The sequence below is a fragment of the Kazachstania africana genome, chromosome 2 (assembly GCF_000304475.1).
Source record: "Kazachstania africana CBS 2517 chromosome 2, complete genome".
Taxonomy (NCBI): domain Eukaryota; kingdom Fungi; phylum Ascomycota; class Saccharomycetes; order Saccharomycetales; family Saccharomycetaceae; genus Kazachstania; species Kazachstania africana.
In genome coordinates this window covers 1048380-1062546 of record NC_018941.1, presented here as the reverse complement: position 1 = coordinate 1062546, position 14167 = coordinate 1048380, and the positions used below count along the sequence as shown (strand labels likewise).

Genomic DNA, 14167 nt, shown 5'->3' with positions numbered 1-14167 from the left:
TCCTTTGGACACCCAAGTATCACACGGTTTCATTCTTCCACGTGCATATTTTTCATGACAGGCGTCTTATGCCATTAGTCGCCGGTAATTAAAAAAGTCACATCAATTGTAACATGTGAGTACTCACAAATTCCCATTTCTAAAATATACTCACTAATACCTGCATAGAAGTATTCTGTCCACAGGGAAATGCTTGAAGATGGAACTAAAATTTCTTCCCCCCCAAAAAAAATAGTGCAGTATGAACACTTACAATCTCGACGCGCCATGGTTCACGTGAAGAAAACCTGGATCTTCTATATATCTCAATGATACCTTCAATGATTCATTTCTTCACTGAAGAGGGCACTATGAAATACCTCGAATATATAAGAAACGCATAGTGGCTCACTATTCTCGCCGCTATAAATGAATTACAAGTGTAGCAGATTACGTCCTACGTGCTTTAACTACTAAAGGATAATGTACTTAGCGATTGTCTAGTCGTCATTTTCTTGTTTATTGATATATCACTATGGCTCTTCTCTTCCCAAACCTCCGTCATTTTGCTCAAAAAGGAAATTAAGTACAGCGGCTATCTTACATGAACAAGTTTAACTTCAGCGGTAAAAATTATCCGTTTAAATATTACTGGTGGTACATAGTATCAAGTAGTCAATACAAGCGCACAGTAAGGTGATAGCGATGTCCAAAGTATTTAAAGTCAAGGTCAGAATGTACTCCGTCTACACTCAAGCCATTTTTGCCCCACTGGGGTTTGAGACTAGGTTAGTCTCTCCTTTAAATGCGGAAAAGTGGAAACATCTAACTGAGTCTCAGAACATGAATCTTTCATTCCAGATATTGGTTCAAGAAAATGGCACCATCATAGTACAAACTTTGGCTAACGGAACGTCTGTTTTAGATGAGATCAAAACATCTGTGATGGAGGACGCCAAACCCATACAGTTTAATGTTAGAGATCCTGTTATTTCTTGCAAATATCTTATACATGAAAATTCAATGCAAGTTTTGAAAAGATTTCAAATCACTTTAACGAGTTACAGCGACTTCTCCAAGATTTATGATTTACTTTCTATATTGAAATTCAAAATAAAGTATGCTAAACCTAAAAATATACATTTGGCGTCTCCAACGCAGCAACAATTTCAGAGTCCTCTCAAAACAGATGCTCCCATACACAGCCAAATGAGGGACTTCACCTGTCCTGAAAGCATACACACTGAACCCGCTACCTCCAATTTATCTTTGGAAGCCATACTGAATTCGATGGTATATCCCACCCAACACAAAATCAATGGCAAGAGCTTTCCGTTAAGCCAAGAATATCATACTATATCAGAGCTGATTCGAGAACCGAGAAGTTTTCCAGAAGCGGGAGCTTTCGACACACCTTCAAAAATCAACATTATAAAAAATAAAGATTATAATAATATGATTGAATTGTCTAATGCCGTATCTGTACTCACACCAACAGTCGAATGTAAAAAAACAGGTTCTAGAAAAGAGTCTTTTATTTTGCCTACTCCGAGTCAAACCTCTCAAGTGGTTAGTGAGAAGATTAAACACGTTGCATCCCAAATGGAAAATAACGATGTCGTGCCACTGTTGAAAACTTTAGAAAATACGAACGAAAATCCGATCTTGCTTTCTTCGCTAATGAACCTAAAGAAACCGCAGTCTGATTTAATAGGCTTATTCCCGCAAGATAGACAAGAGAAAGTACTACCATCTCCAATGAGTGAAGCCAAGAATGCTGCAGATGGAACATGTAAGAAAAACAAAGATTCCACTGAAGAAGATAAGTTCAAAAAGACAAAGAAAGACAAAGATGTAGATAGAAAAAAAGAGATAAAAAATACAAAGAAAATTGCAGAAATTGCTATTTGTGGGTCTCCATCTTCATTGAAAATCACAAAGAGGATAATCAAAGAGAAGGTAAAAGATAGACAGTTCATGAAATGGGTAAGTACACTATGAGACCCTTGAGTGTTTTTTTTGAAGGTAAAATATACTAACTCATTCAAAAGGTAGACAAGGTTGAACATATTCTTCATGAAATGACGAAGTAAGATTTGATAATTTTAGCCGCAAGTCGCTGTCGCCAGTCGCGAGTCCGTATAGAAGAAACTAATAATTTCCGCTACTTGCGTTTAGCGAAATAAACCGCGATAATTTTCTGGTCGTTTAAAGATTTAACAAATCTGTATTTAAAGAGGCAATATATTTCGGGCTTGATACTGACAAGTGTACAAGGTAACCGATCGCTATTATGGTATTTAATAAATCGATACTGTACAAGAATTATTATGGTATAGAGACGAAAATTCTCGAGAAGCTAAAGACAACGCCTTATGTACATCAATTCATACATGATCGAATTAGCGGTCGAATCACCCTATTTCTAATTATAATGGGATCATTAGCACTAGTCCAAGAAATGTGGGTTAGCATCGAAATGACACTGTTGCAAAAGGAGGCGTATGATGAACTGAACATCGGTAGGATAGATGAGGGGCTGCGGCTGCACAAAGTACTTGTGAATGATGAATATCACAGTCGTGAATTTCTTGATGAAAAATCTGGTATCGTTATTGAAGAATTTGAAGATAGAGATAAATTTTTCTCAAAGCCTGTACATGTGTCAAATCTATATGTTGATTGTAACATCTCAGTGAGTAATGAATATGTCCTAGAAAAACCATTGAAATATCACATAGAATTTTTACCCGAGGACTTCGAAAATGAAAAGAGGCCGGAATTTGGGTGTTCTTTAGGCGTTTTGAGACTGAAATTATATCATTTATTCAAAGATTCGGAATTATATGATGAATTTATCAAAACTAGTGGTAAAAAATTCACTATATCAAATAACGTTGTCATTTACAATAGATTTAAAGAAGAGCTACCAGCAAAGCTTGATGATATCCAATTATGCTTCTTGAAGATAGAAACGAAAGATAGGATTAAATGCGATTTCATCATTTGATACATAGATAACTCTTTATATAAATGTATTTTATTTTGAATTATACATTATCATCTTCCACTCGAGGAACGCCGATATCGTGAGCATGTAATTCATTTTCACACCAAGCCCATAATTTCATTAGCTGTATTAATCTAGCTTCGTACTGATAATTTGAGATGTTGTTGAAAAAATTGTTATTTCTGACAAATTTCTTCTTTGAATTTGAGGCAGTATCAGAGGAAGAAGATGACGATGACGAGGATGAATCACTGCTTATCAATGTTTTATCCTTTAAAGAATTATCATAGTGTGAATTAATGTCATTGAAATTATTGAACAAGGTTTGTTTTGTCTGTGCCCAATAGTTATTTGAATTGCTTATTGAACCGAATTGAGAATCCATTGAATTATTTTGAATATCATTGATTTCTTTATTCCCACTTAACTCTTGTCTTTTGATTTCCATTGAAGCTGCAATAATCTCTTTTGTCTTATTAGTATTTGTTCTTATTATTGGTTTATACTTTGATATATTTTTGGTAATATTTGTTATTGAGGCTTTATTATAATCTGAATCTGTTAACCCACCAACAAAATCTGGAAATTTAGATTGATTTGTTATGTATGGATGAATATGTTCTAATAATTTTTTATTGACAGAATTAGCAATTTTAGAACGTAGTGATAAAGAATATAAATTTTTCAAATTTTTAGGCAATTTAATGTTTGAATTATCATTGATAGGGAATAATAAAAGAGTTATAGTCAATTCTAATTCTTCCATATGATGTTTATTTGTTGATGCTTTTAATGCCAATTTTTCCTTTGAGTAATTGATCAAATTTAAGATAAATTCATCATCATTTTCATTCGATTTTTTCTCATTTCTATAAGTTCTAATCATTTCTACTAAATTTAGTAGTAACAATTTGAAATGTAAATCATCTTCTTCATATTCTTGATTAGTTTCATCAAATTCATTAAAAGTCAATATTGCTTCATTATTATCATTATTATCGTTGTTACTGTTGTTATTAGTAACAGTGGAGTTCTCATCGTTGATACTTTCCAGAACACTCAAACCGAACGATTTATTAATATTATCCATTGCGCCATTTATATTGCCTGATTTAATGAGATGTATAATAACAGATCTTTCCTTAATTTTGAAAAGACTATTAAATTCCAAAAGATCCTTATTATTTTTAATGTAATTCAACTCTTTTGCCATTCTTATACTTGATTCTTCATGAGCCATTGTGATGAAATAATTGAGTAATAATTTTGATAATGAAGGTTCTTTATTCGACACTGTCGATAGAATATTACTTCGTTTGGAAGTGGAGCTAATAGTCGTTGGAATAGCAGTAGTAGTACAAGTATTATTATTATTGTAGATTAACTCATTAATGACGAATTTATCAGCCAATACCTTCTCTTTCCATTCATTTTTGGAGAATGATTTTCTTGTATATTTGGTTGCACTGTTAGTATCGACTTTATCCTTAGATGTGGTAGTCATTATTTCTGAATTGCTATGATGATAGATTGAAGTTGATTAAAATTGGTAAACTTTCGCATTCAATTCAACCTCTTCTAACCCTTAGAATTTCAATTTTGATATTTGAACGCCAAACATGATTTTTTTTTCCTAAAAGTCAGCTATTACCCGACCTACGCAAAAATATAAAGTACCCAGACCGTCAGATATACCGTAATTTGACGCAAACAGCAGCATCATGTGAAGGTAGTTAAGTCATGGGCCAAAAAAAAAGAGCTATTCCAATGCAGTACAATATGGAGGGTTGAGACTTTAAAATAAATAAAACGAATAAGCCAAATGAGGTTTTTCCATTGTTTTCTTTTTTTCGATGTGACATACAAAGTTTCATGCTGGGTTAGCCTTTTAGTAAATTAAGTTATACTCGATGCATTAAACTTGTTGAAAAAGGAGGCGAGGCTATTATGATTTGGTGTAAGTCTGTTTTTTTTCTTCAACTGATGTACTGATAGTGATCTCATGACACTAAAAATAATTAAAAAAATGTTCAATTGGAAGGGCCAAAAAAAAAAAGACAGAATCACAATCAAATCGTTATCAGTTTGGAGATTATCCCAAATTCTGCTTTGGGATAATTTTCCATGTTTCAAAATGATGTATACAAGTAAATACCATGAACAGCTTTCTTGAGGCTGAAATGTTCCTTTATGTCTTTGCCTTAATGGGAAGTAAGATTTACGGAACTTACATACTTGATTGGCCTTTTTACCTCGAGCAAAAGTGGTCACGATAAGGTAGAAAAACTCCTTTTATTACTTAGAAATAGTAGACAAGAGAATGTTGAAAGATCATGAGAAATGAAAACTCCGGAAATGAGAAAACTGAGAAAAAAGGCTAGATTTCAAAAGTGTGCAACCAACATCCTATTTCAGATGGCTATAGAAAAGAGTGAGAGACATGATGTTCCTCGCAGATCGTCATTGGCACCATCATTTATCCATCACCTTGGAAGCCACTCTTTCGGTTTTGGGTAACTTTTTCTCTCCCGCTCCCATTTCCTACTTGACACCGTCCTAGTACCGCGCCTTTTTCTCTGACGCTGGAGATTAAGAAAAAGGCCGCAGAACTTTGAACACAATTTCAGATACCAGCTAAGTTTATGCGACTTTCCTCCTCTTTACGTCCTCACTGTCGTGTAACTTAAAAACAAGTACTTGATTTGCCTACAAGCTTAATGCTTTTAAAAAATCTCTTCTTTATTGGAACATGACGTAGGATAACAAGTTCTAGACTTGTTGAAATGACGATATCGTTTAGGGACCAACATTTCATTTTATACACCTTGATATTCAAAAATATTGTTTACAGTAAAACTCTGCTTTTTCTTCACTCATTTTGCTTTTCGAACTTACTATTGTCCCCTGAAAGTACAATAGGAGTGAACCTCTCCAAGTTGAGAACCATACATTTCTAAAACAATATGAACTTTCTGATTCAGGATAAACAGCTGTCTGTAGCTTGTCCCTCCTTTTCCCCTTGCCTATCCTTTCGTCTCTTTAGTCAGATTGACTGAACTTGTACTCACATTTCTCTTTATGGATACATGCACAGATGCCTGATTTTAACAACATATCTCCTCTGGCTTCATCTTCATTATTTTCTTTTTTTACTCGCGACAAATTTCGGAAAGGAGTACAATGCAAAATACATCATCTGTCTCAAAACATCTTTTTCCCGCTTCTGCAAGATTCCCGTACAAATCAATTACCCTTTATTTTATTTTTATCCTTTACCAGTTCGTGTCGTCATCGTAAGGCCAAAAATCTCTACCTGCAGGCACAGTAGAACAATCAATGAGCACGTTGAGAAACTGGCAGAGAAGAGGAAGGAGGGAACAAGAATCATATAATATTACGGTACATTATACGTTTTATTTTGCCTACGCAAGTTATTGGCCCTTTCCATTTAAGGTAGTTACACAGGTTGACAACAATTCTTTCTTTTTCATGGCCTTATTTATTAAACCGGAGGCCAACTAACTGCATATCTACCCATTTACTCGTTGTCTAGACACATTTTTGCCCATCGAAAAAACACTAAATTACATGAACAACATCATACTATTATCAAAACCATAATAAGCACTTACTAATAATAATACCTTATTCTTAGTGGCTAACTATCTATACAAGATTGATATTTGCTAATTAATTACATTGATTTAATTACCGGGAAGTTCTTGAGGTTTTACGCCTTTTTCTTTTTCTTTTTTTTTTTTTTTTGTCCTTCGACCGCCTTGTCCCTCTTCTCTCGTTTATCATATCATTATTCCTCTTAAATTCTTTTTTTTTCTGGATGTTATTATTATACTTCATCTTGACTCAATTGTACGTCCCCGGTACTTTATCTACATGGCACATGTAGAATATATGTACACACATATATATTGTTCGATCCTCACTCCCTCTTCAACAGGCAAGCTCTTGCATCTAATATCCTCTCATTTTCTCAACTTCGAATTCTTTCTCAATTTTATACTTAAACTGACGACTTTTTTCTTTTATTCCCCCCTCGATTAGTTTTACTTCCCTCTTGCAAGACTTGCTAATTTTTTCAACTATCATTTCAAAAGAAGCTTACTATAGTAACATACATCTTCTAACAATAACTAGCTTTCCAGACATGAAATTTTATGCGTATCAACCACAAGTTGCTCCTGCACCGAATACAACCACCACCCAGGAAGAGCAACAACAGAATACAACTAAAAATAATACCAACACTACTGCTTTTATTAACCCCAATAAGCCAAGATTACCATCAATACACTCAATGCTAAATCCTTCTTTCGGTAACGAATCTGATCATACTAATAACATCAACCCCACAAATGATCCAATTTACAACACTCCAAATTCTACTTTCAACACAGGAACTTTTTTACCTGCCTCTGCATCATTATCATCAGCATTATCATCATCATCATCATCGTCGTCATCATCAGCATCTTCCGCGTCATACAATTCTTCTACGTGGTCTTCTGGCTGTAATTATTATGCGACCCCGAATAGAAATTCCGACCAATCTTCCGATTTAACAATACAACAAAATACGTCCGGTAATAATGACGTACTAAACTTAATTCAAAGATACAATAGTTTGATCCATGAACTAAACTATATTAAAAGTAATGATTACGTCACAACTCCAAGTAGTTTAAATGACATGTACATCCATGCACAAAGATTGCATCAACAAATTCAATCCACTATAGAACTCAATAATAACAATAGCAACGCCAGTAGTAATATTGGACATGAGGGGCAAACAAATAATTCAACTGTCAACGCAATTACTTCATCATATCCATATTCTACTGTAGATACTACCAATAACAAGTTACAACAAACCCCACCTCATCTTATTCAACGTATGAATGATGATTCAAAACATTTTTTACCTCACTGCTTAATCCCAACTACTCATAATAACGCAAACTACCATTACTATTATTCACCAACCTCTCCTACTAATACTGCTCAGTCTCATTTCTTCAATTTACCTCCTCCTCCGCCACCTCCTCCACAACATCACCATATACCACAGCAGTATTTGCCAAATGTGCACTCCTTACCATGTCAGCCCCTAGATCAACCTCAAGCGAAACAGCTCACCCCAACAGTATCACATCAAAATAACAACAATAACATTATCGTTCAAGCATTGAATGATACTTTTAAGACAAGAAGAATTTACACAAGAAAAGGCAGAAAGTTTAAGCAAATTAAATCAAACTCAAATGATTTAACTTCAACTGCCAATTCTCTCGCTGAAAAACTGTCTTCTCAACAATCTAACCTTAATACTAGATACAATAATGACAAGACAAAATGTTTACACTGTGATGAAATTGATACTCCCGAATGGAGAAGGGGACCTTACGGTAACAGAACTTTATGCAATGCATGCGGACTATTTTATAGAAAATTAGTTAAAAAATTCGGTAACAAGAATGCAAACCTTTTAATGAGATTCAACAAGTTAATCAACCCTGAAGATCGCAGAATTCCATTGGAATTTTTCGTTCCAGGAGAAGTCGTTAAGTCTTTAGATAGCGATCCAACGTTGGACTCTGACTATTTTACAAAAATTGAATCACCTTAATGGACTTTTAATTGCCAATCATAAATTTTTTTTTTCGCCTTTTGTACCATAATAGTAATAATATTATTATCATTGTTATTACTGTTACTAATATTAGTAATAAGCTATAATAAAAATCGTATATACTTTATTCTCTTTTTTTCAAAGACAATCATATATTCCTTTTGTTCTATCAGTATTGATCTTCTTCCATACTTTAAACCATTCATCCATATCAGTTATCCTCTCTAAACTATGTAAATTTACAGTAGGTATAATTTTGCCCCACTTAAATTTATCAGTGGTACCAAAGTTAACCAATTCAGTAAAACTTGAATGCTCTGAATAAGGAACGTTAAATATTTGAAATTTTTTATAAGTATCAACCTGTTTCTTATACCAATCATCATCAAGTGACAATTCCTCTATATTGGATGAAATTTTGAATTTATTTTCCAAAGGTAATTTGTGATACTTCATCCCCCACCATGAATTAGCCATAGTCCATCCAGTGGGTATTAATCCTATTAATTCTACTTCTATCCATTTCAATTGTATGATGTCTTTCAAATATTTAAGGATTGAATCCTCATCCTTTATCATTCTAATGGGTACTAAATGAACTTCAGTTTCAGAGTCACTATTCTCTTTCATGTCTTTTAGAAGATCATTTATGTAAACAGATCTTAGTTCACTGTTATAAACTACCATTTTACATTTTAAATTTCGGGAGATTGAAATTGCTAATTTCTCTTTACCAATCGAATACGATCCAACCAATATAATTTTTTTCTTTGGCTTCCCCAACAAAATGTTATGCCTCTTGTTGCGTTTCTGTAAAAAATCTATAACATAGGATGTTGTCTTTGTAACTATTTCAGATTGTGATGGAAAATTATTGTTTTGTGATAGATAAGTTGTGTCCAAATAAACTTCATCTATCGTTAAATTCCGCGAAACTTTCAAAAAATCATGTATTTCATTAATTAAGTGAGAATTACTTCTGAAGTCACCAGTATGTAATATCTGTTTCATTGGTTTTAATGAATCCTTGGTAGCCCACTCCTGGAAAAGAAATACTTGGGCACCAGGGCAATGATTTGCATCAAAAGGTGTAACTGAAATGTTAGAGGTTATCCAGTGTTTTTCTCTGTTGGGTATGGAAACTATTCTATCTGCAGAAATCTTGAATTTGAATTGTAATAATTTGGATGTAATTGGCGAACAATAAATTTTGTCAGCTTTATCCCATGATTTTTTCAAACCTATATAATGATCTGAATGGAAGTGTGACAGAAAATAATCATTTATCTGTGAATTTGCCTCGTAATTGAATCCGTCAACTACCACTTTGAACCCATTTATGAAACTTAATATTTTAACACTCGGAAGGGGTGCCTGTTTTCTTGTAGATCTCTTAGAGCTTTTGTTAACGGTAAAATGAGAAGACCTTTTCTTGACCAATTTTTCAGTGAATGTTTTTCGTATCTTGGTATGATTACCCTTAATTGTATGCTTTATTGTTTTTTTTACCTCTTCTTCTTCACTAGCTATGTCAATGATAATAGGATCATCCTCTTGTTCCAAAAAAGGTCCCGTTGGTATCTTTTCCATGTCATCCGCAAGATGAAATGGTAAACCTTCCTCGTTGTCATCAGATAAAGTAACCAGAAGATCTTCTTCATTAAGAATCACAGTTTCATGAACCCCGTCACTTTTTATGCTTTCAATACTCGAAGGAAAAGTAATCTCATCAACAGCAGTATACCTTCTTTCTTCGATATAATGCTTTGAAACATTTGTGGAAGCTTCATTTGACTCGAGGCAATTTTCACAATGAGTCTCCCTTTCAAATAATTCCAGTTTAGATATATCTAAATTGCAAATTGGGCAAAAGATACTTTGAAACTTTCCTGACATTGGATGCGCGCATTCTCCATCACTGTCCTCATTTTTCTCTTCTTGTAGTATTATAGGATCTTCTTCACTATTTACTTTAAGTTTAAAACCATTTCTTTCCTGTATTTTTAAATTTGATGTTGTAGGTATATCATATTCAAATAATCTTCTCTGCTTGCTCTTACCGATTTTTCTTTTTGTATCTTTCAGTCTTATATCGCGAGACTTTAGTTCAACTATAGACTTTCTTGGCATATCATCATATATATAGTCCAAGTACCGTCTGCTTTCTTGATAGCTATTAAGTTATTCTTTTTCTTCTCTAGATCATCGATCCATTTAAGTTTTTCATAGATGATATCCCAATATAAATCTGCCAAAAAAAGCAAGTAAGGCCTAACTGGTAAGATGACATACAACTAACAGTGAGCCTCTTCCAGCAGATAGAGATGGGACTATTGAGCATAATAAAGAAGCAGAAGCTGAAAGACAAAGAAATACGTTGCTTGATTCTGGGGCTTGACAATTCCGGGAAGTCTACGGTGGTGAATAAACTACTTCCAGACAATGAAAAGGACGACAATATTACACCTACTATGGGATTCCAGATAAAAACTATCGAGATTGATTCAATGTACAATGTGTCTATATGGGATATCGGGGGTCAGACGACTCTGCGACCTTTTTGGGATAACTATTTTGACAAGACTGATGTGCTGATTTGGTGTATTGATATCACATCTAACCTTAGGTTTACAGAGTCATTAAATGAATTGAAAGATTTGATCCAGAGGGACGAAGGTAGAATCGGCTACGACTGCCATGTAATTATCTTGATGAATAAGATCGATTTACTAAATAACGATCAGGCAATGATTGGCAAACACAGCGAGAAAATAAAGAACTGTATCCTCAGGGATCTACAACTGACTGATAATGAAGAGACTACTGAGACTGAGAAGATGAGAAAAAAAAAAGTACGATTTCATTGAATGTAGTGGTGTTACGGGAGAGGGCATTGAAAAATTGAAAGGGTTAATAATACGGAACGATTAGATGTGTTTTAATGTTACATACTGGGCTCACACACATGTTAGAGCATAGTGCTTTATGCTACAAATTTCATGTATTCATTGATAACCCTCCAATAACATCACTTCCACCGCTCATCAACCCCAACAAAACCATACCACAGTCTGCGTACTTTCTTGATAGAGAACTATAGAGTGGTAGAACCCACTATTGGTCTCATTGGCTGTTTGAAGTGTGCCATCATTAAATTGCGGTGAAACTCGCTGTCACCTTCTGTCATTTTTTGCTGTCGTTTTTCTTTTTAAAGCGACGAGAGGAGGATTAAGAACGGTACAACAAGAAAGGGGGTTTTAGCTCAATTTTAAACTTTTTGATATAAACAAATATATAACCAACTCAGCCTAATCCAAGCTCTGGTTATTAAGCCAAGTAAGGGCCAAAGTTGAAAATAACTGTAAAGTAGCATATATTGAACGATACACTCATAATGGGGAACGTTCCAGCAAAGGCCGAACAAGACGAAGAGTATGCAAATCAAACGAGATCAAGAAGACGAACTATTTCAAATGCTAATTCTTTTGCCAGTAGTGGTACCGCCAGAACTAGATCCAAACGTACCACCTCCTTGGTTGACTCAGTGCTAAATAATACGAATAGTGCGAGATCAAGAGGAAATTCAACTTCTGAGAATCCTTATAGAAGAAGAAGTCCCAAGGAGAGAGAAGCTTTCAAAGAGAAAAGAGCCCAGGATTTAGTAGTGAGATTCAATGAAACGGTGGATGGTGGTTACCTATCTCCGTTTGGTTGCTATACATTAGACAAGTTAGATTACGATATTGATATTGTCAAGACATTGATTATCGAAAGAAAATTAGCACCATTCTATATCCCATTGCAAGATTTTAATCAAACTTGGTCAGACGACGAAATTGTCAAAATAGTGGACGGACTACCATTACATTCGTCCAACAATGTAGAAATTCCAGATGAATTAGAAGATCTTTCGATTGGTGATTTAAGTAATCCAAATTTTGACTATTTAATCGATAAAAAATTGTCCAAGAAAGATCAAAGTCGTCAAAGATCAAAGATCTTTAAAGCCAGATTGTACCAGAAGAGAATTATATGGCAAGAAACAGAAAACGAAGTTTTCTTAGAAAAAAAATTAGAAGAGCAATTGAATAAATATTTACCAAATGATGCTTTGAAACTAAATTTGTATAAAAATGGAACAGAATGTCCAATTTGTTTTCTATATTTCCCTAAACCAATGAATTATTCAAAATGTTGCCAACAGCCAATCTGTACAGAGTGTTTCGTACAAATAAAAAGATCAGCGCCTCATTTCCCACATGATGAAAATGTTGAAGATGTTGATGATGTGGATAAAGATCCAAATTTATTAATATCTGAACCGTCAAATTGCCCGTATTGTGCGACCCCTGATTTTGCAGTTATTTATAACCAACCAAATGATAGAAAAGTAGGCATCAATGGCATATTACCCTCACAATATACCTTGGATAATAAAGTGTCCACTGACACCGTTACAGAGCCATTTGTGATTACGTCCGACTTTATACGTCCTGATTGGAAAATTAAGCTAAATAAAGATAGATTAAAGCTACAGAGAAGATCAGCAAATGCCACAGCCATACATTTAAGTAATCAGCTAGTTGATCCCTCGCATAACTCTGCCACAAATACTCGGACTGAATTGGAAGATCGTCTGGTTGAGGAAGCCATCAAATTAAGTCTGGAAGAAGACAATGCGAAAAGTGAGAATAAATGAACTGGATTTCTACTCCTTGTCTAAGTCATTATATAAGGTAATAAAGACGGCGATATACTATTGACGAGTTTATAACTTGATCGAATTTTATTGTACAAAAGTAGTAGTTTACAAAGTGTCTACTCTGTGAATTGAAGAAGCCCTAAAAAAAAGTGAGTCTATGCCCTAAGTCACATGATATCAATCGTATCAAATGACCACGCAACTTTTTTTGACTGAAATTTTGAAATTTTTTTTTTTCATACACGCAAAGCACTTTCCATCTTTCACTGAAGCTATTTCAACCTTGATACTATGAATTTTTGGAACACTTTTCAATGTAAAGAGAACTTCAAAGAAATAGTCCGCTTTATTTTTAGGCTTAAACTGATTATCTCTAGAAAATAACAAGAACCAGAATGTCTACTGAATCTGCTTTATCTTACGCTGCTTTAATCTTAGCTGACTCTGAAGTCGAAATCTCTTCTGAAAAGTTATTAGCTTTAACTAACGCTGCTAACATCCCAATTGAGGGTATCTGGGCTGATATCTTCGCCAAGGCTTTAGAAGGTCAAGACTTAAAGGCTTTATTAGTCAACTTCTCTGCCGGTGCTGCTGCTCCAGCTGCTGCTGGTGCCGCTGCTGGTGCTTCTGGTGCTGCTGCCGGTGAAGCTGCTGAAGAAAAGGAAGAAGAAGCCAAGGAAGAATCCGACGATGACATGGGTTTCGGTTTATTCGATTAAAAAAAATAAATAAATGATAGATTTATCCTTTTTCTTTTATTAGGTATTTAATATATATATATAATATTCAATCATTTTTTTTATTTTTTTGTCATAATATTTGATAT

General features: G+C 34.3%; 8 protein-coding genes across 8 annotated transcripts; 6 read left to right on the top strand and 2 right to left on the bottom strand.

The window, feature by feature from the left end:
- Positions 1-684: 684 nt before the first annotated feature.
- Positions 685-1980, top strand: REC114 (Rec114p; the record flags this gene model as incomplete). Its single annotated transcript, XM_003955898.1, has 1 exon — positions 685-1980. One exon carries the CDS (start codon positions 685-687, stop codon positions 1978-1980), a length of 1296 nt encoding a protein of 431 aa, XP_003955947.1.
- A 292-nt stretch (positions 1981-2272) lies between these two features.
- Positions 2273-2989, top strand: ERG29 (Erg29p; the record flags this gene model as incomplete). The annotated part of the gene is made up of 1 exon (XM_003955897.1): positions 2273-2989. One exon carries the CDS (start codon positions 2273-2275, stop codon positions 2987-2989), a length of 717 nt encoding a protein of 238 aa, XP_003955946.1.
- A 40-nt stretch (positions 2990-3029) lies between these two features.
- Positions 3030-4493, bottom strand: GID8 (glucose-induced degradation complex subunit GID8; the record flags this gene model as incomplete). The annotated part of the gene is made up of 1 exon (XM_003955896.1): positions 3030-4493. The coding sequence occupies one exon, from the start codon at positions 4491-4493 to the stop codon at positions 3030-3032; it is 1464 nt and encodes a 487-aa protein (XP_003955945.1).
- A 2661-nt stretch (positions 4494-7154) lies between these two features.
- On the top strand, positions 7155-8636 carry GAT2 (Gat2p; the record flags this gene model as incomplete). The annotated part of the gene is made up of 1 exon (XM_003955895.1): positions 7155-8636. The coding sequence occupies one exon, from the start codon at positions 7155-7157 to the stop codon at positions 8634-8636; it is 1482 nt and encodes a 493-aa protein (XP_003955944.1).
- A 141-nt stretch (positions 8637-8777) lies between these two features.
- On the bottom strand, positions 8778-10769 carry PSO2 (DNA cross-link repair protein PSO2; the record flags this gene model as incomplete). The annotated part of the gene is made up of 1 exon (XM_003955894.1): positions 8778-10769. One exon carries the CDS (start codon positions 10767-10769, stop codon positions 8778-8780), a length of 1992 nt encoding a protein of 663 aa, XP_003955943.1.
- Positions 10770-10963: 194 nt separating this feature from the next.
- CIN4 (Arf family GTPase CIN4) lies at positions 10964-11506 on the top strand (the record flags this gene model as incomplete). Its single annotated transcript, XM_003955893.1, has 1 exon — positions 10964-11506. The coding sequence occupies one exon, from the start codon at positions 10964-10966 to the stop codon at positions 11504-11506; it is 543 nt and encodes a 180-aa protein (XP_003955942.1).
- Positions 11507-12033: 527 nt separating this feature from the next.
- Positions 12034-13338, top strand: SIP5 (Sip5p; the record flags this gene model as incomplete). The annotated part of the gene is made up of 1 exon (XM_003955892.1): positions 12034-13338. The coding sequence occupies one exon, from the start codon at positions 12034-12036 to the stop codon at positions 13336-13338; it is 1305 nt and encodes a 434-aa protein (XP_003955941.1).
- Positions 13339-13736: 398 nt separating this feature from the next.
- On the top strand, positions 13737-14060 carry KAFR0B05090 (ribosomal protein P1; the record flags this gene model as incomplete). The annotated part of the gene is made up of 1 exon (XM_003955891.1): positions 13737-14060. The coding sequence occupies one exon, from the start codon at positions 13737-13739 to the stop codon at positions 14058-14060; it is 324 nt and encodes a 107-aa protein (XP_003955940.1).
- Positions 14061-14167: the final 107 nt, after the last annotated feature.